The 26,230-nt window shown below is 44.5% G+C and overlaps 1 protein-coding gene across 1 annotated transcript; it reads right to left on the bottom strand.

The window, feature by feature from the left end:
- Positions 1-3,416: 3,416 nt before the first annotated feature.
- LOC122919924 (insulin receptor substrate 2-A-like) lies at positions 3,417-25,736 on the bottom strand. Its single transcript, XM_044269123.1, has 2 exons — positions 22,256-25,736; positions 3,417-5,910 (listed from the first exon to the last, which is right to left on the bottom strand). The coding sequence occupies exons 1-2, from the start codon at positions 25,563-25,565 to the stop codon at positions 5,906-5,908; spliced, it is 3,315 nt and encodes a 1,104-aa protein (XP_044125058.1). The 5' UTR covers positions 25,566-25,736; the 3' UTR covers positions 3,417-5,905.
- Between the last annotated feature and the right edge of the window lie 494 nt (positions 25,737-26,230).

The raw sequence follows: 26,230 nt of genomic DNA, 5'->3' as shown, positions 1-26,230 counted from the left end.
GGCATTGGTGAAAAACACAGAACAGGTGCAAATCTTTACATTATACCTTATATCTGTACAGGTTCCACTCCTGGTTTTGGTTCTCAATAAGGCTACATTTCATGTATGCTGTACAGACTGTCTTCCTTTGCTTTTTTATGATTTTCGGAAAAATCTAATAAAAATTACCTGATTTAAATAAGGCTACATTTACACGACCGTATGAATGAGTCTGCATCCATTCCGCAATTTTGCGGAACAGGTGCGGACCCATTCATTTCTATGGGGGCGCAAATGATTCGGACAGCACACAGTGTGCTGTCCGCATCAGTTGCTCCGTGCCTCAGCCCTGCAAAAAAAAAAAAATATATAAATAAATAGAACAGGTTGGTTCCTTTCTTGTCCACAGACAAGAATAGGCATTTTCTATGACAGCCGTGGCATGTGCGGGCCACAAACTGCGGAATGCACATGGGTCATGTCTGTGTTTTGCAGATCTGCAATACATGTTTGTGTGAACGTAGCCTAACTGAAGGAAAAACTGACCAAACACTAACCAAACCACGCTGCTTATCTCTTCCTGTGAGAAACAGGTCATCGGGAGACAGAACTTTGTCTTCTCACTATGACATGGCAGAAGTTTTGTAAATAAGTAGGGCTGGGTGTGTATTATGTTAATCGTAATTAATGATATGGCACTCTGATATCTGGAGAATTGCTTAAACACGATTTTATTCAATATATTCAATCAATTAAACATACCATGAATCGCAGTATAGATTAAAAGGTCATAACACATAAAATACACTCAAATTGATAACCATATACTAATAATTTAAAACATCACTAAAATGACGGGTTGTAGTTGATATTGCTAAGGCGTGGGAACACTAATTAATCGCATAAGCTCAATTGCATAGTGTCCACCACAATCAGGGACCAGGTAGTTCGATTATAATAATCGCCATATAATGTTATTGTAACATATTGGTTTATCTTTATCCAAAAGGTCAACATGTCTCAGTTGGAATAGTTAATGTGAATGGTAAGTGCTGTTATGTCCGCACCATATGCTTCAGCATCTAATGGTGTCAATGTATCAATATCGTAACTGTGCAGTGAATTTCCACTGTTAAATTGCAATTTCAGTTGTTTGGGAATTCAGCTCTAGGTGGCGCCCCACCTGTTTTGAGCTATATTATTCCCTTACCTCCAAATCGAAGTGCGGCTTTCTCCTCTGGTCTCCGCTACTTCGGCGTCCCTCGTGCTCAGGTCCCGGCTTGTTCCGGTCGGAATAAGGGTGGATCAATATCACTCCAAGCAGTTTCTATAGCTAAGCACTTGTACATGTATGGGACAGATCAGCAGGTGGTCAGGAGGTAAATATATAGATATTCTCCAGCGTACGCAGGGACAGTGGTGTTACAGAGTCCAAGTTCCTCCCAGATGCGTTTCAAAGTCCCATAGGTTACTGACTTCTTCCTCAGTGGTAACCTGGCTCCTATTGTAACACCTTTTTATATCCTGTTTCCTAATTGGATCCGGTTGGAACCGAATCCTAACTTGGATCATGGCAAAAGTCATATCGGAAACCCGGCCGAGATTGTGATAGAGAGATCCAACTGTGACATAGTTGATATTAAAATACAGTCATTCAAAAGCATTGAATGAGCCATGAAAAGATGTAATGCACCCTCATTCCGACCGGAAAGTCAGGACCTGAGCACGAGGGACGCCGAAGTAGCGGAGACCAGAGGAGAAAGCCGCACTTCGATTTGGAGGCAAGGGAATAATATAGCTCAAAAACAGGTGGGACGCCACCTAGAGCTGAATTCCCAAACAACTGATATTGCAATTTAACTGTGGAAATTCACTGCAGAGTTACGATATTGATACATTGACACCATTAGATGCTGAAGCATATGGTGCGGACATAACAGCACTTACCATTCACATTAACTATTCGAACTGAGCCAAGTTGACCTTTGGATAAAGATAAACCAATATGTTACAATAACATTATATGGCGATTATTATAATCGAACTACCCGGTCCCTGATTGTGGTGGACACTATCTATGCAATTGAGCTTATGCGATTAGGGTTCCCACGCCTTAGCAATATCAACTACAATCCGTCATTTTAGTGATGTTTTAAATTATTAGTATATGGTTATCAATTTGAGTGTATTTTATGTGTTGTTTATGACCTTTTAATCTATACTGCAATTTATGGTAAATTTAATTTATTGAATAAAATCAAGCGTTTAAGCAATTCTCCAGATATCAGAGTGCCATATCATTAATTACGATTAATATAATACACACCCAGCCCACTGTCCTCATACTCATTTACAAAACTTCTGCCATGTCATAGTGAGAAGACAAAGTTCTGTCTCCCTGTTTATCACAGGAAGAGATAAGCAGCGTGGTTTGGTTAGTGTTTGGTCAGTTTTTCCTTCAGTTAGGCTACGTTCAGACAAACATGTATTGCAGATCTGCAAAACACCGACACGACCCATGTGCATTCCGCAGTTTGCGGCCCGCACATGCCACGGCTGTCATAGAAAATGACTATTCTTGTCCGCAGACAAGAAAGGAACCAACCTGTTCTATTTATTTATATTTTTTTTTGCAGGGCCGAGGCACGGAGCAATGTAGCCTTATTGAAAACCAAAACCAGGAGTGGAACCTGTACAGATTAGTATATGATTATCAATTTGAGTGTATTTTATGTGTTGTTTATGACCTTTTAATCTATACTGCGATTTATGGTATATTTAATTGATTGAATAAAATCAAGCGATTAAGCAATTCTCCAGATATCAGAGTGCCATATCATTAATTCCGATTTATCCATTACCCTCTGGTGTTTTGGAGTTTACACATGGATATCGAGCACCACTCCATCCTACTTATTGGTAGAGCCACCTCATCCCACTAATAATTCCATTTGTGTATTATATTCAGTATTTTGTAGGATTACAACCTGAAGAGGATTTAGGTTAGTTATGCTACAATTCTGACTCAATTTCCACCAACCCCCCCCCCCAAAAAAAAGGGGAACGAACTAGAATTTTCCAATTGCGGCCAGATCATCAGCAGAGATGAGAGCTGCATTTGCATGCAGCAATCACCTCCTCTTTATGGGTACAAGTGATCAACACAGCGATGGCTTATCCCCATAGAAGATTATTATTCCTGCGCTTTCCTTTTGCGCAACAGTATGTTGTTGCAAAAACGCAGCACAGTCGCAGCATGTGTCAGCCCCTTGTCCAGAAAATTGTGACAAACTACAGAAGGGGGGGAGGAGGAGGAATGCAAAACAAACTAAAAAAAAAAAAAATTGTTCAAGATTTCAAACTCAATACCTGTGTCTAATCATTTCTCTCACTGACACACAGCACAAGCATGTGAATGAATGAGAAGGAACAACAAATGTAATAAAGAGTACCAACCAGGTTTTATTAATTTGTACAGACAAAATAACTTTCCAATATGAAATTAAATTTACAGGACACACAATTCTCCCATCATTGGTAAATTTTAAACTATACAGCAGCATAAACTGACAGCTGGAAGATATTATCTAGTGATATGCTTTACATTATTCCAGCACAATACTGAATAAATTAGTTTTGTTTGTAAACTAAGATTGCATATTTTATGCTGTACCTGTGTAACTGACAGTGAACTAACTAAGGTTGAGGTCATCCATCGTAAGATCTAAACTGGCAGCCGCAAGATCTCGAGTAAAAAAAATAAAAAAATCTATGGCATCAATCATAAAACCGGTGTTGGGTGGCATTACAGATCTTCTGACTTAGTGATCATTTTGGTACATTAGAGAAGTTTTCATTTGGGAAAGGAAAATACTGACTGGAGACCCTTAAAGAACAAAATCTCTCAAATACTTCAGTTTAATACATGGCAAACTTTAAAAAGGCTGGTTTGGAAAGGATACTAGAAATGACAAACTGATAGAGAAGTGGTCATCTGTCGAGCGAGTACTTTGGATTTCTAACCGCAAAATATCTTTACACCAAGGCTCAGATTTTAAACATAAAATCAATCCCCGTTAAGATGGCCTTCGAGATTGGGAAGCCATCTCTGGGTACGCCTCACTGTCCTCCTCAGCCAATGAACAGTAAGGGCAGGGTTGTGCTTTAGCATACCATGGTCACAGTAATGAGAGGAGGCGCCGAAACAGAAACGTCAGCACAAACCAAATGGTCCATTTGTAGGAAGATGCCAGTTCCAACACAAACCACTAAAATCATGTATTACAACTCATTTCATTCTCTGAGTAACACCGCATCCTGTAGTGTATCGTCTGAATTTACCTGCTGCTCTGTCGTACCTATACTTTAGGTTTTGGCTTCTGCCTCTTGAAAACAGGGAAACCCAAGCAACAATGTAAATAAATATCTAAAATTAATGTAGGAAATCCCATCCTGTCTGTTTTAGCTTGCACATGCCAGAGAACATCTTAATAAAGATTAATACTGTACCTTTTGCTTAAAGGGGTATTCCAGTTTTAAATATTTTTATTTGTTTAATAGGAAATCAAAGCACTTTTCTAAGACACATGGATTTAAAATTCTGTATCCATACCTCTCATATCAGATGCCTATATGCAGTAAAAGGGTAACAAACATGACATCAGTCATGAGACACTATACATCATATAATCCCTGACATTCAGTAAGAAGCCGTGTACCGTGACATGTGCTGGATCAGCATACATCCAGGTGATAAGCAAAAAGGATTAGTGGTGGATTCACGATTTGTATTGTGATTATTACAATACCTACATTACAGTAGTTACATGCCTGCCTGAGTGATGCTGTAAAACGGCTGCCTGTCTCCGGGTGATATGTCATGTTAATATAGTGTACAACAAAAAAAATTCTACACAAAACATGTTGAGATGCTGCAGCAGGTAGTAACATTGTATAAACTGTACATGTGCTTCTCCCCAATACGCTACTATTCATCTGTTAGAAACGTGGGCAGTTAACTGAATGCCAAGTTACATGATGGATCACATGACCAATGCCATGTTTAGCGCTGTTCATCCTATGGATGCAAAATTTTAAGTAGATGCATATTAGAAAATTCTTCAACATCCTATTCTCTAAATAAATGTAATCTTTAAAACTGGAATACCTTTTTAATGCTAAATAAAACTAATATTGCCACTTACAAGAAGGACAATGGTGTATAAAGTGAGAAATGCAGAGGCGGGGGGGACTTCATGTACCATAGTCAAACGTATACATTTGTTCAATGAAGGAGGCATCTTTCCATAATATAGATCAAGTAAAATACATAGACTTTGACTTAAAAAAAATTAAACTTTCAAAATATTTCTTTTTACATATATCATAGTATCCTTTGTACGAGAAAATTAGATCTTGTATCGATTAACAAGCAAGCTGATTTACACAACTTACACCCTGTAAGGGTATGTTCTTGAAGTACAAGTTTAAAATTCTCCCAAGTGCTATAGAAGCACATGTCAAAAATACGTAAAGAGCGGATCTGGGGTGTAAAATGGCACCAAAAGTGCAACATGGAAGTCCGTTCTGAACCATTTTACAAGCCAGAGCCACTTCATGAGAACACAGCAATATCTTGTATGCAATTTTGTAAAACATGCCATGAGAACTCGGCTTTTTTTCTTCCACCCCTCACAAAAATAAGTTTACTGAAAAAAAAAAAACAGCTCTTTCGCCAACACATTAATACAAGCTTTAAATGGCTGTACATTTAATCTGTGTGGGAAAAGCAGATACATGTCCATATGAAATCCAACACGGCGTCAAGCGTTCTATATGTGTATGCCGTCTTCCAGAGTCACCTTAGCCTAGTTTTACAGCAGAAGGCTGGCGTGACAATCTTCACCAGGTTTCCATGGTAATGCACTCAGTCTGTGGAAAATAAAATACAAATAAAAAGTCAATTAATGCCGAACAATAAAAGTGTACAATGCAATAAAGCACCTAGTGTATGTTCACGTACAGCTGGCAAGTTTATGCAGGAAAATACTGTATGTTCAGCATTATTTCTGCAGTGGAAACATCCCTGCTTATAATAAATCAGATCAGTGGGGGTCCGGGACTCCCACTAATGAGCTGTATCGGGCAGCCACTGGTGCCAGAAACTATACTATGGATGGAGGGCTCTGCAGCTTCTATTCACATAAATGGTTGCTGCGCTGCAGTACCCCGGTATGGCCACTACACAGGGGATGGAACCTTGAGCTCCTGCCCAAAAGAGCTGACCATCGTTCTGTAGAACTGCGTATGAACAGTGCTGTAGTGATTGGGCCAGAATACTACATCGCCTGCACAGGACATAACTATCGCATATCCAGATGAGATCTATACATCAGATGGACAGAACCCAGTTGCTATAGTAATGAGCAAACCACAGCTGTGCCTGGTATACCTCACTGGCTTCCTGCTGCCGCCACTAGGGCGATATGTATTTATATAGTTATGGGTAAATATGTATGCGGAGAGACCCCTAGTGGCAGCTGCAAGCAGCAATAGTCTTATATAAAACCTTCCTGACACAAACCATTTTCATTTTTTCTAATCCCCATAACTTTTTTTAATTTTAACTGTAAAGCGGGAGGGGGGGGACGACTAATTGTGCCATTGTTTTCTGCCGTTCACTGTGCAGTGAGTGGGTCAGCCCTATAACAATGATACCAGATTTACATAGTTTTTGTTATGTTTAAATATTTTTGCATCAGCATATTCTGACAACCCAGAAGTTTTATACTTCCATGGAGCGGTGTTTTTTAGTTCTACAATCTGTAGTTTGTGTTGATAACTTATGTATGACTTTATGATCAGATTTGAATAATTTGGGTATTTTTGGGTGCAACAGTAGGAATGACTTTTATTTTTGTATTTTAACAGGTGGAACTCGAAAAATATGAATATCGTACAAAGGTCATTTATTTCAGTAATACAACTAAAAAGGTGAAACTAACATAGGAGATACTCATTACAAGCAAAGCGAGATATTTCAAGCCTTTATTTGTTATAATTTGGATGATTATGGCTTACAGCTTATGAAACCCCAAAGTCACAATTTTGAGGTACACTTTGCTCAGGGGGTATGGATTAATTACTAGAGTGTGACACTTTGAGCCTAGAATATTGAACCTTTTCACAAAATTCAAATTTTAAGCTGCATTAATACAATTCCTTTTAATTTGCATTACGGAAATAAATGACTTTTGCACGATATTAAAATTTTTCACGTTATATATATATATATATATATATATATAATTATATAGAGTTTTAACATTTACTGGTGTACGAGGTTTTGGAGAATCTTGCACCACAGCGAGCTTCAAATGTTTGCTCTAACCTTTATTACACTGGACACTTCTCAGAAACAGACTCTAGTTTAGGCCTCATGCACATGTCGTATTCTTGTCCATTTTGCGGACAACAATAGGCATTTTGACTGGGTGGCCTGCGGAAATTGCGGGACTGGGACGCACACAGCTGGTACATCGTATACGTGGTTTGCGGATCACAAAATGCAGTCTTCTATAAGTGCTCAGAATAAGTGACCCTGAAGACGTTCTCCTTGCACTTGGCACCACGTCCTGGATACTACAACTAGCAGATATTCCAAACTATAGTGCACAGACAGTAGTACTACCTGCAGTGCCCATACAAATGTACAGGAATACATTTTTCTCCTTTAGGGCATGTTCACACACTGACTGTATTTTGCATGGAGAATATGTATCCAGCCTTATGGATCTGCACTGATCTCTACTATACAGTACTTGTAAGGCTGACCGTCATTAACTACTTCTTGTACGATCAGCTCTGGCTCTCTTCTATTGAGGATAAGTTGCATCCTAGGGCAATGATAGAACTTATTAGATCGGAGACACGAGTTTTCGACAGGCTTAGGGCTCATGCACACAAACTTGTGCGCCCTGTGCCCACCTTTTGCGGATGTGGACTCATTCACTTGAATGGGTCTGTAATCCGCAAGATTCAGTGCACACATGTTCTAATTCTTTTTTTGCTGGGGAGGCACAGACCACAAGCCCATGAAAGCTCTCCATAGTGCTTCCTTGGGCATCTACTCAGTATCTTGCTGATTGCAGACCCATTCAAGCGAATATCCACAGCAGAAATCCAAAGCTGACCCTCAAGTTTCTGCCAGGATTGAGAGAAATGAGCATATATTATCATAAGAGGATACTGAACAAATACAAGAAGTGGGGAAGGAGAAGCTGCGGTTCTGTAGTGTGGGACAAAGGTAACAAGTCGCTAGGATATGCCTGCATTGTCTGGGACCCGCAACTACATCGAGAACTGAGCCCCAAAAGTGGTGGTGGGTGTACTGCACATGTGCAGCCGCCCTCCATTCATTTTTTTGGGGCCACCAAAAATAGCTGAGTGTTGGCTCAGCTATGTCCGTCGGGCCCATAAAAGTGAATGGGAGCAGCGGTCGGTCATGCATGGTGCTCTCCCATTCACTTCTATGGGGAGAGCGCTTGGTGGTGGCCAGACCAGAGTCCTCAAGCCACCATTTTGGGGGGGGGGGGGGGGGGGGCTCTGTTTAGGAAATAAGTGCAGGTCCCAGAAGTGGGAACTGGACCCATCAGACATGTGGGCATGTGTGGGTCCGTGCGCACTCCATTTCTGTATTTCCGTTCGGTAGTGCATGTCCTATTATCGTCTGCAAATCACGGTCCAAGGCTCTATTCAAGTCAATGGGTCCGCAAAAAATATGGAACGCACATGGAACAAATCCGTATTTTGCAGATCCATACTGTAGAAATGCTATGCCCAGCTCATATTGCTCATGTGTTTAGTGATTAATGAAGTTTCCATTTCCGATCCGCAAAAAAACGGATCAAATATGGAAATCATACGGATATGTTTTGTGCAATAACTGAATGGAAGAGGACTTAAATCAGGAAAAAAAAAAAAAAATCTGATGCGGAAAGGATCCGTGAAAAAAAAAACGACCGGAAAACAACGTCGTGTGCATAAGCCCTTCGAGGCAGGGTTACAAGTTCTCTTTTTGCCTCTTGAGATGGCCGCTTGTTGGCACACACGTAACCATTCGTGAGCAACTACAAGCTGCCTTTTACAGCAGTGAATAATCTGCAGGTAACACGGGCGCAGACATTCATAGTCTGTTATTTTCTGAAAAGCTTATCTCACCTCATGAACATATTGGAAATGCAGATAATGAGCCGTCACACCAAAACAATGTTCAGCGCTGATTTGAAAGACAAGCCTCGGATCTCTGCTCTCAGGATATGTGGGGGTCCCCGCCGGTCCGCTGTTTCAGTGTAGCTCTAGAACTACACGGCTCTATTCATTGCATAGTGGACAGAGCTGTGTAGTTCCCATTCCACAGAGCGGTGTTGGACCCCTGCCAATCAGATTGTGATAGCCTGTCACTTGTAAAATGCTAGACAATTACCTCAAGGAGGGCCCGTCACCAGATTTCACAATACAAAATGCTTATATTATTATAAGGCCTGTGCGCCCCATGGCTGTGCTGCGGGCCGCAATGCACGAACACCAACCGTGGGGCAGCCGCAGCGGATAGAGGACCCATTCACTTTAATGGGTCCGCAATCCGCCCATTCCGCAAAAAGATAGGACATGTTCTATATTTTTTGCGGAACGGAAGTACGGGACGAAACTCCACGGAAGCACTCCGTTCCGTGCCACATCTCCGGATTTGCGGACCTGTTCAAGTGAATGGTCCGCATCCGTGATGCGGAATGCCCACGGAACAGCGCCTGTGGATTGCGGATCCGCAATACAGCCACAGAGCGCACACGTTCGTGTGAAAAAGGCCTATGGGTGGATTCAAATAACCTTATTTGGGTCAGATCTGAATCTTTTGCAGATCACACACGGACCCATTCATCTCTATGGGGCTGCAAAAAGGTCATCCGTGTGCTGTCCACATCCGTGCAACCGAGTTGCAAAGAAGTCTTTTTTTCCAAGCGGGCCAATGAAGTCTGGGCAGCACACAGACCACATCCGAATTTTGTGGAACTGCGATTTGCAGACAGCAAAATGGAGACTGTCACCTGAATGCACCCTTAGGCTACTTTCACACTAGCGTTCAGATCCGCTCATATAATGCAGACGGTGGCTCCGTTCAGAACGGATCCGTCTGCATTATAATGTTAAAAATTTTCTAAGTGTTAAAGTAGCCTGAACGGATCCGTCCAGACTTTTACATTGAAAGTCAATGGGGGATGGATCCGTTTGAAGATTGAGCCATAGTGTGTCATCTTCAAACGGATCCGTGCCCATTGACTTACATTGTAAGTCTGGACGGATCCGCACGCCTCCGCTCGGCCAGGCGGACACCCGAACGCTGCAAGCAGCGTTCAGGTGTCCGCCTGGTGAGCGGAGCGGAGGCTGAACGCTGGCAGACTGATGAATTCTGAGCGGATCCGCATCCACTCAGAATGCATTAGTGCTGGACGGATGCGTTCGGGACCGCTTGTGAGAGCCTTCAAACGGAGCTCACAAGCGGAAACCCGAACGCTAGTGTGAAAGTAGCCTTAAATAGATCTTATACTTGATGAAACTGATGTACTTACTTTGAGAAGTACCAGCTGGACTCATGTTAATAAGGGATGGGGGTTCAGTTTTTCCCCCACATGGATGCTATCAGTTTATATATGTTTTTAACGCACATGTAAAAAGAAAACTGAAAAATAATCTACATCTCCTAGGAAGCGGAAGCCCCATTCACTTCTGTGGGACCAGTGCTGTGTGAAAAAGACAGAATATAGAACATGCTCGATTTTCACGTAATGCAGAGAGAATGCGTGAAAAACCATAGACCCATAGAAATCAGGCTACTTTCACACTTGCGTTTTTGTTGCCGTTTGGGAGATCCGTTCAGGGCTCTCACAAGCGGTCCAAAACAGTTTGGCCCTAATGCATTCTAAATGGAAAAGGATCCGCTCAGAATGCATCAGTTTGCCTCCGATCAGTCTCCATTCCGCTCTGGAGGTGGACACCAAAACACTGCAGAGCCAAACGGATCCGTCCTGACACACAATGCAAATCAATGAGGACAGATCCGTTTTCTCTGACAATAGAAAACAGATCCGTCTCCCGTTCACTTTCAATGGAGTTCATGACGGATCCATCTTGGCTATGTTACAGATAATACAAATGGATTTGTTCATGACGGATGCAGATGGTTGTATTACTGTAATAGATCAGTTTTTTGCAGATCCATGACGGATCCACCCAAAATGCAAGTGTGAAAGTAGCCTTAATGGGTCTGGATTCAGAGTGGGTGCAAAGCGTTCAATTCACGCATTTTACCCGCACAGAAAACTCACTCGTGTGAAAGAGGCTAAAAACATTCAAAAAGGATTCCATAACTATGCAGAGATGGATTCTTTATGTCAGTACACCAGCCATATCAGCTCCAAGATAACGTATGCATAGCGCAGAGTAACGCAGAGGGGTCCTGTAATCAACCTACAGGACCCCTCTGCACCCAGCGATCCGTAAAATACTACAACATAGCCAAGTCCAAAGCAATAGCAGTTATTACATAAAACTATATTGTACAAAACTAAAACATAAAAACAGCTGATTAAAAATAACCAGGTACAGTGAGAAATACAGGAGAGGCTGTGCCAAGTCCTAAGTCACAAGGGTATGTCACCATTCAGAGAACTACATGCATACCAGTGTCCAGCACCCTATTAAAGGAAACCTGTCACCCTGAAAATGCAGTGTAAGCTAGGGGTGCTATGTTCTAGAGCAGGAGGAGCTGGGCAGACTGGTCTATAGTTTTAGAGGGAAAGACTCATTCATGTAAGTTCCCGCTCATTCGGGCTTTGAAGTCCAGTAGCCGGTCCTATCAGTGACTGACAGCCTTCCCTCTATGACTGAGTATACAGACAGCTGTCAATCACTGATAGGACCACCTCCTTCAAAGCCCAGAATGAGCAGGAACTCACATGAATGAAATATAAGTTTTAATGAATCTTTACCTATAAAACTATACATCAGTCTGCTCAGCTCCTCCTGCTCTATAGCATACTGCCTGCAGCAGCCTCCATATTCAATGTGACAGGTTCCCTTTAACCACTTAGCGCTACGCTAACGCCGAAAGGCGTCATCTCTGCGGCGCTCCCAGGCTACGCTAACGCAAATAGGCGTCATCTCGCGTGAGCCGAGATTTCCTGTGAACGCGCGCACGCAGGCGCGCGCGCTCACAGGAACGGAAGGTAAGCGAGTGGATCTCCAGCCTGCCAGCGGCGATCGCTCGCTGGCAGGCTGGAGATGTGATTTTTTTAACCCCTAACAGGTATATTAGACGCTGTTTTGATAACAGCGTCTAATATACCTGCTACCTGGTCCTCTGGTGGTCCCTTTTGTTAGGATCGACCACCAGAGGACACAGGCAGCTCAGTAAAGTAGCACCAAACATCACTACACTACACCCCCCCCTGTCACTTATTAACCCTTTATAAACCACTGATCAGCCCATATAGACTCCCTGATCACCCCCCTGTCATTGATCACCCCCCTGTCATTGATCACCCCCCTGTAAGGCTCCATTCAGAGGTCCGTATGATTTTTACGGATCCACGGATACATGGATCGGATCCGCAAAACGCATACGGACGTCTGAATGGAGCCTTACAGGGGGGTGATCACGCATATAGACTTCCTGATCACTTCCCTGTCATTGATCACCCCCCTGTCATTGATCACCCCCTGTAAGGCTCCATTCAGACGTCCGTATGATTTTTACGGATCCACTGATACATGGATCGGATCCGCAAAACACATGCGGACGTCTGAATGGGGCCTTACAGGGGGGGTGATCAATGACAGAGGAGTGATCACCCATATAGACTCCCTGATCACCTCCGTCATTGATCACCCCCCTGTAAGGCTCCATTTAGACGTCCGTATGATTTTTACGGATCCACGGATCGGATCCGCAAAACACATGCGGACGTCTGAATGGGGCCTTACAGGGGGGGTGATCAATGATAGAGGAGTGATCACCCATATAGACTCCCTGATCACCTCCGTCATTGATCACCCCCCTGTAAGGCTCCATTCAGACGTCCGTATGATTTTTACGGATCCACGGATACATGGATCGGATCCGCAAAACACATACGGACGTCTGAATGGAGCCTTACAGGGGGGTGATCACCCCATATAGACTTCCTGATCACCCCCCTGTCATTGATCACCCCCCTGTAAGGCTCCATTCAGACGCCCGTATGTGTTTTACGGATCCACGCATCCATGGATCGGATCCGTAAAACGCATACGGATGTCTGAATGGAGCCTTACAGGGGGGTGATCAGGGAGTCTATATGGGATGATCACCCCCCTGTAAGGCTCCATTCAGACGTCTGCATGTGTTTTACGGATTCACGCATCCATGGATCGGATCCGCAAAACGCATACGGACGTCTGAATGGAGCCTTACAGGGGGGTGATCAATGACAGGGGGGGTGATCACCCCATATACACTCCCTGATCACCCCCTGTCATTGATTACCACCATGTAAGGCTCCATTCAGACGTCCGTATGTGTTTTGCGGTTCCGATCTATGTATCCGTGGATCCGTAAAAAAACATATGGACGTCTGAATGGAGCCTTTCAGAGGGGTGATCAATGACAGAGGGGTGATCAGTGACAGGGGGGTGATCAGTGACAGGGGGGTGATCAGTGACAGGGGGGTGATCAGTGACAGGGGGGTGATCACCCTGACCCCATATACACTCCCTGATCAGCCCCCTGTCATTGATCGCCCCCCTGTCATTGATCGCCCCCCTGTCATTGATCGCCCCCCTGTAAGGCTCCATTCAGAATTTTTTTTGGCCCAAGTTAGCAGAAATATTTTTTTTTTTCTTTTCTTACAAAGTCTCATATTCCACTAACTTGTGTCAAAAAATAAAATCTCACATGAACTCACCATACCCCTCACGGAATCCAAATGCGTAACATTTTTAGACATTTATATTCCAGACTTCTTCTCACGCTTTAGGGCCCCTAAAAAGCCAGGGCAGTATAAATACCCCACATGTGACCCCATTTCGGAAAGAAGACACCCCAAGGTATTCCGTGAGGGGCATATTGAGTCCATGAAAGATTGAAATTTTTGTCCTAAGTTTTGTCCTAACTTATGTAAAAAATAAATAAAAATTCTATGAACTCGCCAGGCCCCTCATTGAATACCTTGGGGTGTCTTCTTTCCAAAATGGGGTCACATGTGGGTTATTTATACTGCCCTGGCATTTTAGGGGCCTGAAACCGTGAGAAGAAGTCTGGGATCCAAATGTCTAAAAATGCCCCCCTAAAAGGAATTTGGGCCCCTTTGCGCATCTAGGCTGCAAAAAAGTGTCACACATCTGGTATCGCCGTACTCAGGAGAAGTTGGGCAATGTGTTTTGGGGTGTCATTTTACATATACCAATGCTGGGTGAGATAAATATCTTGGTCAAATGCCAACTTTGTATAAAAAAAAAAAAAATGGGAAAAGTTGTCTTTTGCAGAGATATTTCTCTCACCCAGCATGGGTATATGTAAAATGACACCCCAAGACACATTCCCCAACTTCTCCTGAGTATGGCGATACCAGATGTGTGTCACTTTTTTGCCGCCTAGGTGGGCAAAGGGGCACATATTCCAAAGAACACCTTTCGGATTTCACAGGTAATTTTTTTACACATTTTGATTTCAAACTACTTACCACACATTAGGGCCCCTAGAATGCCAGGGCAGTATAACTACCCCACAAGTGACCCCATTTTGGAAAGAAGACACCCCAAGGTATTCCGTGAGGGGCATGGCGAGTTCCTATAATTTTTTATTTTTTGTCACAAGTTAGCGGAAAATGATGATTTTTATTTTTTTTTTTTTCTTACAAAGTCTCATATTCCACTAACTTGTGACAAAAAATAAAAAATTCCAGGAACTCGCCATGCCCCTCACGGAATACCTTGGGGTGTCTTCTTTCCAAAATGGGGTCACTTGTGGTGTAGTTATACTGCCCTGGCAATTTAGGGGCCCTAATGTGTGCGAAGTAGTTTGAAATCAAAATCTGTAAAAAATGGCCGGTGAAATCCTAAAGGTGCACTTTGGAATGTGGGTCCCTTTGCCCACCTAGGCTGCAAAAAAGTGTCACACATCTGGTATCGCCGTACTCAGGAGAAGTTGGGCAATGTGTTTTGGGGTGTCATTTTACATATACCCATGCTGGGTGAGATAAATATCTTGGTCAAATGACAACTTTGTATAAAAAAAAATTGGAAAAGTTGTCTTTTGCCAAGATATTTCTCTCACCCAGCATGGGTATATGTAAAATGACACCCCAAAACACATTCCCCAACTTCTCCCGAGTACGGCGATACCAGATGTGTGACACTTTTTTGCCGCCTAGGTGGGCAAAGGGGCACACATTCCAAAGAGCACCTTTCGGATTTCACAGGCCATTTTTTACACATTTTGATTTCAAACTACTAACCACACATTAGGGGCCCTAGAATGCCAGGGCAGTAAAACTTCCCCACAAGTGACCCCATTTTGGAAAGAAGACACCCCAAGGTATTTCGTGATGGGCATAGTGAGTTCATGAAAGTTTTTATTTTTTGTCACAAGTTAGCGGAAAATGATGATTTTTTTTTTTTTTTTTTTTTTTTATCTTACAATCATCATTTTCCGCTAACTTGTGACAAAAAATAAAAAGTTCTATGAACTCACTATCCTGACGAAGGCACGCCGAAACGCGCGTTGGGGCAGCGCCATCCTGGTTTTTCTGTTCACATCTGGTCCCATTTTGGTGAGTGTTTGATCACAGGTGTCTAGCCATGGCTATGTGCTGCCAATGTTGAGCTATTTTGCCTGGTCCATTATTGCTGATTTATTGGTACACTGTCTACATTTAGCATGACCTATGTCCTTTGTACCATACATTATGCACTATAGCCATGGCGGTCTGACCATTTCTTTGATCTCCACTCACCTTCTACCATTATTTACTCATCTGGTCTGCATCTATGGGTTGGTCATTGTACCATATACCAGTAGTTGTTTTTCCCATATTCGCAGTAACCTTATTGATAGACTATTATATGTTGTGACCAGTGTGTCCATCCAGGATGGCGCTCGTTTTCTTTTCCCCTGCTCCCTTACTTTATTCTTGGCATTCACTATGTGTATTTTTATCATGAATTTAATAAAAGCGTATATTTTTCTAACCAATGGTACTCTAAGCTCTTTCCTTCTGCTTTCTGCCGTTATGAACTCACTATGCCCATCAGCGAATACCTTAGGGTGTCTACTTTCCGAAATGGGGTCATTTGTGGGGGGTTTCTACTGTCTGGGCATTGTAGAACCTCAGGAAACATGACAGGTGCTCAGAAAGTCAGAGCTGCTTCAAAAAGCGGAAATTCACATTTTTGTACCATAGTGTGTAAACGCTATAACTTTTACCCAAACCATTTTTTTTTACCCAAACATTTTTTTTTTTAATCAAAGACGTGTACAACAATACATTTAGAGAAAAATTTATATATGGATGTCGGTTTTTTTGCAAAATTTTACAACTGAAAGTGAAAAATGTCTTTTTTTGCCAAAAAATCGTTAAATTTCGATTAATAACAAAAAAAGTAAAAATGTCAGCAGCAATGAAATACCACCAAATGAAAGCTCTATTAGTGATAAGAAAAGGAGGTAAAATTAATTTGGTTAATTTTGGTTAAGTTGTGGAGTGCCGATTTGTAAAAAAGGGCCTGGTCACTAGGGGGGTATAAACCTGTGGTCCTTAAGTGGTTAAAGAGGACCCGTCGCCTCTCCCAGTAACTACTTGCATTTCTCATGTAATAATTCTTAAGCATCTAATGATTATGCTGTTCCTTTATTATGCCTGTTAGAGATTTATGAATGGAGTGCCAGCAGTCAGCACAAGTCACGCAACAAAAACCTGACAACTACACTGCGACATGTGTTGCACAATTATTTTTTATAACTAAAGTCAATGGTGTCGGACTGCTACATGCTGACGCAGCAAACAGAAATCCAACTTGGATGGATTTTTGGCAAATGTCGTGTGGCAGTACACCACCATTGTAACACCGGATGCTACGCGTTCACTACACACATCACATCCGAAAGGAAAATCGCGTGAAAGAGGACTTACTGAAGTGAGACAGCCCCTTTAAGGGGCATTTATGTAGAGGAAGTTAATACAAGGCACTAATGTATTGTGATTGTCCATATTGCCTACTTCGCTGTCTGGATTCATTTTTTACAAAAATATTTTTTTCCCCCATCTGTGAGACCAAATATGGTCTACATAGACTACCGCTATACCTACTGCTCAAATTATGTATACAGTATGTTGCAGAGATAGTCAGAACGGTGGGCAATAAATCCCAGACACTAGATATAGTAAAGGGTGCATAGAAAGCATAGAGATGTGCTCAAGTACAAAAAGATGTGTGTGTCCCTATGCTTTCTTTGCACCCATCTAGTGTCTGGGATTTATTGCCCACCGTTCTCTGCAACATATACACACTGACTCCAGGATCAGGGTAACCAGGGCCTCCCCGGTTGGTGAGCGATTCCAGTACCCCACTTCACTATACAGGGGGGTGAGAGACTGATTGCCTTATCCTACCATGAGTCATGTGTATACCTAGCCAACTCTACTGGTAAGAGATATTAGTAATCACTGGTGCTACTCCATCTTATTGTAGCACTATATTCATATACAGTATGTTGCGGAGTTTAAGAATAGTAGGCGTCTGTGTCCTGGGGCCTGTGCTAAGAGTGAAATGTGTTATTGATTTTCCCTTTTTAGTGGACTTATAGTAAAAGTTAAGTTTTAATAGTACTACTGCCCCTTTATAATTTGAGCTGGATTCATTTTTCCATCACATTATACACAGCTGGTTTCCATGGTTACGACCACCCTGCAATCCAGCATTAGTGGGTGTGTTTGCACACTATAGGAAAAAGCATCATCCTCTCTGGTGGCCGGGACCATGGGAGTGCACAGACTAGCGCTTTTGCCTATATTGCACAAGCACGACCACCACTGATGGATTGCAGGGTGGTCTGTAACCATGGAAACGAGCAGTGTATAATGTGATTCCCAGCCAGCAAAGGAAACAAAATGGATAATAACAGTACATTAGTAAGTGGCTTGTATTAACTTTCTCTACAAATTTTTTTTTTTTTTTATAGATTTGTGTTTTGTCTTATAAGCAAAAAAAGGAAGAAGAGGTCCCCAAAGTTCAGGCCTTCCTGAAACACCAGCCATATCAGGATCCTGCGTTCTACAGTATGCCCTGTAGTGGGCGCAGTACTAGCGGGGGCACACATCACTATTCCTGCCTGTGCCCTCGAGTACAGAGCTCACTGCAGCACCTATTAGAGAACGCACATATGGCGTATGTACTGTGTAAGCACTGCCGTTATGAGCGCTTCAGGAAATCCCAAACTTTGAGGGCATTTTTTGGTTTGTAAAACAAAATAAAAAAAACTTATACTTGAAGTATATTAGAAAAATTATTCAGTCTAAAAAAAATATATTTTTAATGTTACAGTAAACTTTAAACACTGACAGTGATGGAAAGGAGGGTGGGAGGTGCTGTTGGTATACAAGAATAGTGATCTGTACTCCGTAGTGCTACTCATAGTCCAAGACTGCGGCGACTGATTCCGCCTAACTGCTCCCTGACTTTGCTTCCTCGGCTATTTCCGTCTGCCCCATAGAAATGATTGTAAGCAGTGGCGGCGCAGCGCTTTGTGGTGGAAGGACCTTGAGAAACCCGGGGTCCTCCAGCAACAGCTCTTCTCGCTCCATTCTTGTAGGTGCAGGTCCCAGAGGTGGGACCCACACCTGTCAGACAATGGGGGCATATCCTAGCGATATGCCCCATTGTAATAAAAAAAAATATTGCATTTTAAAGTGCCCTCTGTTCCTGCATCACAGCTCCCTTTAGATCGGAATTAACATGGAGACATGCTTGGTCACACGACCGCTGAAGCTGATCAATGTCCTCTGCAGTCATGTGTACAGGAGTGGCACACCGCTGTAGTATGCGATTCTTGCACACATGACTGGTGACCTCGTGACCAAGAATGGGTAACCGTCACTTTCAGTTCAACAGGACTGCTTGGAGCCATAAAGCAGCAATTGAGGGCCAGCCACTATTTTTATTTTATTTTTAACCCCTTAGGGTACTTTCACACTTGTGGCAGAGTGATCCGGCAAGCAGTTCCGTCGCCGGAATCGGCAATCTGCATGCAAACAATTGTAGACGGATCCATGTCACAAACGCATTGCAAGAACAGATCCGCTATATTTTTAATTTTTTTTAACATTTTTACCGGTCTGCGCATTCGGCATTGCAGTATTTTTAATGCCGGATCCGGCACTAATAAATTTCAATGTAAATTAATACCGGATCCGGCATTCAGACAACTGATCTGGAATTTTGGGCGGAGATAATACTGCAGCATGCTACGGTATTTCCTCCGTCCAAAACGCAGTTCAGTGACTGAACTGAAGACATCCTGAACGGATTGCTCTCCATTCAGAATGCATGGGGATAAAACTGATCAGTTATTTTCCGGTATTGAGCCCCTAGGACGGAACTCTATGCCGGAAAAGAACCGCTAGTGTGAAAATACCCTTAATGACCAGCCTGTTTTGGGCCTTACTGACCAAGCGATTTTCATTGCGTTCCAAGAGATATAATTTTTATTTTTCTGTCTATATAACTTTATGAGGGCTTGTTTATTGCAGGACAAGTTGGAGTTTTTAATGGCGCCATTTTGGGGTACACAACTTTCTTTTATTAACTCTTTCTGGGAGGGAGATGGTAAAACAGCAATACTGCCACTGCATTTTTAAGTTATAAATTTGATGGCGTTCATTTTTCTGTATAAATAACATCTTTATTTTCTTGGTCAACATGATTACAGCGATACCAAATACATACCGGTATAGTTTTTGTCCAGTTTTACCATTTTATTGCAATAAAACCACCCCCTTTTTTTTTTTTTAAAGGAAAAAAAAAGTTTTTTTGCATTGCCTCTTTCCAAGACCCATAACTTTTTTTTATTTTTATTTCTATGGAGTTGTGTGAGGGCTTGATTTTTGCAGGACGACAACTTGTATTTTTCAATGGTATCATTTTGTAGTAAATAGCGTTTTTTTTTTGTTTTTTACGGCGTTCCCCCTTAGGGGATAATTAACGTGATATTTTTGTAGTCCGGGTCGTTACAGATGCGGCAATACCAAACATATGGGGGAGATTTTTTTCATTGAAAAGTGCATTTTCAAATGGAAAAAAGTAACTTTATGGGATTTTTTTTATTGAAAAATGTGGTTTCTTTCACCACTTAATAGTCCCAGAAGGGGACTATAACAGACAACATTCTGATTGATTTTTAAATACAATGCATTATCTCTATAGTGCATTGCAGTTTAATATCAGTGCTATTCTGACATTAACAAGAAGGCTGCGCCAGAATGGAGCTGCCTGCTGGAAATTACTAAAGGCTGGTCTGGGGCCTACACGAGACCCCAGCCAGCCTTCTCACACACACACCCGGGAACCCCATAATTGCATTTGCGGGGTGCCGATTGGAGTCCGCTCCCTCTGTCAGCACTTGACATGCGGCGGGCGCCATTGCCCGCGGCATGCAAAGTGTTAACCAGCCAGGATCGGCACTCCTGCCGGTCCGGGCTGTTAGAGCAGGGCCGCGGCTCATGTGAGAGCTAGAGCCCCGCTCCCAGGGGGACCTGTGCAGCACTTAGACTGGGACGCCATAAAAAAGCAGTGGCCCAACCTAAGGCCCCTTAGTGACCACTCATACGGCTTTTTATGGCAGTCACTAAGGGGTTAAATAAGCCGGACAACCCCTTTAAATGTTAAAACCACCAATACCCCTTTTTCTTGCATTTGTGCATTGCTGACATCAGAATAGGAGACATATGCACTGGGGTTAGAGAGGTTGTGCAGCGTCATGATACCGATGACTTATCCTTGGGATAGTTCATAAATATCAAACTGGTGAGAGTCGACTCCGGGCACCGCCGCCGAACAGCTGCTTTAAGGTTCATGCACACGAACGTATTTTATTTCCGTGTCCATTGAGTGTTTTTTTTTTTGCGGAGCATATGCTGAATAAAAATAAAATAAATAGTAATTACACCAGACTGCAGCACCGCAAGAGATGACCCCTTAGTGCAATGACCTGGACGTGGCGCCAGCTGACAGACATGCCGGATCCCCGCATAGGCCACAACGCTGCTTCTGTACACCTAACCTCCTCTAGCTGCTGCATAACGGCTGGATTCTGATCGCAGCCATAAAGAGACTTGAAATGGGTGAAATAGCTGGAATTTTAGATGCCACATGTCTACAACATGTTATGCGCATTTTATCAAGCTTCTTTTTTGGACATCAGATCTATGTCTTCGACACAATTACTGACACTATCAGGTTTTCGTTCACAATACCGTAATTTCCAAAATGCACATAAAGTTGCATTAAAACAGGGTCCCCAAGTGCTGATCTAGGGGATCCTGTTCTAATGCAAGGGGTAGAGGAGTGTGTCTGACCATTGACAGTCCACACAGCAGTCTATGGACATGCACTTTTAAAACTTCATTAAGATGAGAATAAAGCCTCATTCACACGTCAGTGATGTCCATCAGAGACTGGGAGTCAAAAGCAGGATCGGGGCCTCCAAAGACATAAGGTCTAAGGGAAAGCTCTGCATCTTCTGTGCCTAGAGCCACACCTGGTTTTGGCTCACAGGCATAGATGGAAATCACTGACCGAACACGGACGTGTGAGAGGCATAAGATGAAAGCTAAAACACAGCTTGCTTTCCCAAATCTGAGACCTCTATACAGCAAGGCAAATTCTCCTCACATAAAACCAACACAGCCACAAGTTATCTAACAAAACTACTATCCAGCCACTAGAATGAGGGTTTAACCTTGTCATTTCCCCAGGAACTGGTTACTTCACAGACAGCGCTATAACAATATGCCCACGCACCACCTGTACCACTGGGCCAGACGTGCCATCTCACCAGCAGAAGAGCCTTTTTGGCAGACACTATAGAAGACAATGCTTCAGGCTGGATACAAGATAAATCAGTAAAAGACACATGTACCAGTCTAACTAGTTAAAAAAAAAACAACATTTCATAAAATATACAAACCTTTTCTGAAGGCAGAACACTTCAGACAGTCAGATCTTGTGAAGTCGATGCTCACATAAGCCCCACTTTCCAAATTTCTGCTGCCATTCTGGTGCTGGCTGCAGGCCGGTGAGGACGCCTCGCAGACACCATCATGCATACTTAGGGCTATGTAATTTAAGCCATGCTGGAAACCCGTGGAGCAGTGCTTGGACATTTTTTTCTCTTGATCACAAGTGCCTTCATCAGGCTTCAGCCAAACATTGTCAAAGGAGGCAGAACTGTGCCGTTTGCCACTTTCAGTGAAGCAAGAGGAAGTAGTAGTAGTAGTCACTGTGCTGGCGGAGGAGAAAGTCTCTGAGCTATGCCTCCGCCGTCCTTGGGCATCTGCACGAATTACCTTAGGACCGACTACAGGCTCAGACACAGGGTGGAGAACCGAAGGAAAGCCACTGTTAAAGGAGGTCACGTCGCCAATGCGCAACCGGTCCACGATAGAAGAAGGGCTGCCCAGCTGTGTACCATTCTCAGCTTCACTAGGGAAGGGCCTTGGAGGAGTCATTGCCATATTAAAAGTCATTGTGGTGTAGTCCTCGTTCCTATTTGTGGCACTGACACAAGCTGTACCACACGGGAGCTTGGCATAGTCTGCACTGGGCTGAATTCTAGAAATGCCAGGGCATGAATACGATGAAATGTCCGTTAAAGAGTTGGAAAGTTCAGCTGAGGCTTTGGGGGACTGTACATCTATATCTACACTCATGTAATCAGATAACGGGGACTGTCTATGGTCACAGCTTGAGCCCAATGAAGATGGTGAACCTTCTGCAGACAAGGAATAAGGAGTACTGCTTGCTTTATCGCTGAAGTCGATATTGATGTATTCCCCGGGACTAGTGGGTTCAGTGGGATTTGAATGGTCAAACATCCTGGGTATTGTATTGCTCCCTCTCATAGACAGTGTAAGTTTGGTCGGCCTCGTGGCCCTCACTTGTTGATCCAGAACGCTGGCGGAAGATTTCAAGTCAATCTTTGATTCACCATCTCCTCCATCTGTTGCATTTTCCAAACCCAAGTGCAGTAACTTTCCAGGAGAGGACATGGGGACATACTCATTGTGATCACTGCAGGGCTTTGCTGAACTTTTAAAGCTTCTTGGTAGAGAAAAATAGGAGCTGAACCCCCGGGAATTACTCAAGTTAGAGTCATTGGTTTGTTTAACAGTTGAAGAGTTCCTGCAAGACATGTCCATGTATTCACCATTGGTAACTTTCTCTTGGTTACCCTTAGAAAGGCTTCCAGATGTGAAGTTTCTGACAGGTGAACTGGCAGTCGGAAACATCATCATGTACCCTTTGGAGTCCACCTGAGAAGGACACATGGACATGATTTGTTTTGGTGCAGAAGCACTCTTAGGGGCCATTGGCAAATAGTCACTGTCATAGGAAACAGAAGGCATCATTGGCATATAGCCGTCATCCTTGGCTTTACTCCCACTTTGGTTACAAACTGAGTTAATGAGACCATTGCTGTAATCCTCGGGATGATTGCTGTCTGTCAACTTTGGTGATTCAGAGTAGGCAAACTGCTTGTTGAGGTCATCTTCATCTAAGGAGGCAGCAGCAGCATGGGACTTGTGTTGCTGTAGTGTACTACTGGTGGGTTTCGTTAACGAGTAGGTTCTTTTTCGGAAACATTTGTCTGCCTCCATATAGTCATCCCTCCCGTTGGGTTGGTTTCTCGTACTCATGGACATGTAGTCGCTTAAGGTATTTTCTTCCTGGATTGGTGGGGTGTTCCCCAATGAATCTGGGGTATTACTTCTTACCCGAAAGTACCTGAGGTCACCTGGGCTGGAACCATATTCATCAGAAGAGATAAAGCCTCCGTCACTTGGAGATCCACACACAGAAGAACTTGATGGCCTGGTCAAGGTCTCAGATGCAGAACCAAGGCCGCTACTAGAACACACACTGATGGGGCTGGTGGCCGACGGGAAATGGGAGACTGGCAGAGAGGCCGATCTTGAGTGGTACCCAGAATTAAAGGGGGCTCTGACATACCTCCCAGTGCCCTCCTGCTTCCCCAGGTTGATCCTTGCAGTGTTTAAATGGATTAAGCTCCCAGTCACTGACCTGAACGGCCTGGTCATGGTCCCTTCCCCTTCACTGGAGGTCCTAAACCTGTAAGCACTGTTTTTAGTAGTAGTAGGAGGGGTGCCGGCCACACTCTCAGTCCTGGATCTCCTCTGCAGGCCGGTCTGGCTGGGGGGCAGGTTGCCCAGGTATCTCCTGGTGGTGATGAAGGAGATGGGGTTGGTGCCGGAGGACTGGCTCTTGCTCCTGGGTCTGAATTCGGAGTAAGCTTTCAGCGCTTTCATGGTCTCCAGGAAGGTCTCGTGCATGTTCTGGGCCACCACGCAGTCGTCCACCTGCATCCAGAGCTCGCCGGCGCCGGTGGAGGACGAGCGGCCGACCTCGATGAAGAAGTAGTTCTCGGAGTGGCCGCAGCGGCGGATGTTCATGAGCAGCAGGTGGACGCAGGCGACGTCCGAGCTCAGCTTGACCAGGTGCACCGCCTTGCTGGACAGGCAGAGGCGGTAGACGCCGGACAGGTTCTTGCTCTGGCCCAGTCCCCGGGGCTTGACGTTCACCTGCCAGACCTCCTTGAAGAGCGACCCGCTCCGCAGCCCGCCGTAGTTGTCCTCCAGCTCCTCGGTGTCCAGGCACGACTTGTTCTCGGTGATGAGGTCGCTCAGGGCCTGGTACCACGAGTCCTGCTCCTGCTCGCTCTCCGCCACCATGGCGAAGTACTCGTCCTTGGTGTACAGGGCCAGCAGGTGCTTGTTTTTGGCGTCGGCCCTGCGGCTGACGGTGAAGCACTGGGAGAGGAGGATGACCCTCTTCGGGGGGCAGCCCGGCCGCTGCCCGCTACGGAATTTCTTCTCGTTGTCGTAGTACTCCAGGCGGGCGGGCCCCAGGTGGCTGTGAGTCCGCAGCACGAAGTAGCGCTTGTGGCCGTGCTTCTGCTTCCTCAGGTAGCCGCGCTTCCGCACGTCCTCGTCTCCCGGCTGCACCGGCGGCTGTGCGGGCTGCAGACTCTCGCTGCTCACACACTCCTCCTGCACCTGAGACAGCGCCGGGCCGGACAGCCGCCGGTAACACGCGTCCTCCGGCTGAGGGGGAGACGGGGGCAGAACCTTCATGGCCGCCCGGTTGCTTCTGTCCTCCTCCCAGTTGAGGACACCCGCCATGGGAGGAATGGGAGCCTCGCTGCTGCTGCTGTGGAGTGAGCCGGCGAATGAATTAAAGCGTGCGGCTTCCAGCGTCATAGAGCTAGACGGCAGGCATGGCGTCCAGCAGGGAGACCACGCGCTCCGTATCCCCGGTCCGGACGGGGCAGCGGCTCCTCTCGCCGTACAACATTCACCACAGACAGACTAGAGCGGGGGAGGGAGAGCGGCACGGCAAAAACAACACGTGACCCCACCCGCCCGCGTCACTCAGACATTAGCCGCCTTCTACGGGGGTCCGGTCACTATCTATCAATGACAGACCGGTCAGCCAATCGCAGGCCGGCCCCGGGCAAACATTCCCGCAGAATGGGCGGGAATCCTGCGTCGCTCGTAGCGCCCCTCCCCCTTTTTACTCACGCTTTGGCATGTAAACAGCGACCTGATTGGTGGCCACGAGGGAGGAACACGGGATTCTACTAATAGGCGTTCAGTAGTAAAGGGCGTGGCCAGGGTAAAATTTACTTGCTGCCGATTGGCTGACAGCGAGAGCAGTAAAGGTTTGGCAGCCTGTGATTGGTTAGTCTGGGTGTCTCCCTCTCAGTCTTTTCTGAGTGGGCGGGGTTTATCGCCTGGTTGTGAGGAGAGGTAAACAACAGTCTGGGGAGCGACGGTGGAGGCGGGAGGGAGACGGTTCTACAGAGGGGGACGACACGTCAAATCAGACCTGCCAAACAAATGGATGCGGCGCAGCGGAGGGCGCC

This window comes from Bufo gargarizans, chromosome 9 (assembly GCF_014858855.1).
Source record: "Bufo gargarizans isolate SCDJY-AF-19 chromosome 9, ASM1485885v1, whole genome shotgun sequence".
Lineage (NCBI taxonomy): Eukaryota > Metazoa > Chordata > Amphibia > Anura > Bufonidae > Bufo > Bufo gargarizans.
The sequence above is the reverse complement of the archived record's forward strand: the minus strand, read 5'-3'. Positions and strand labels throughout refer to the sequence as shown.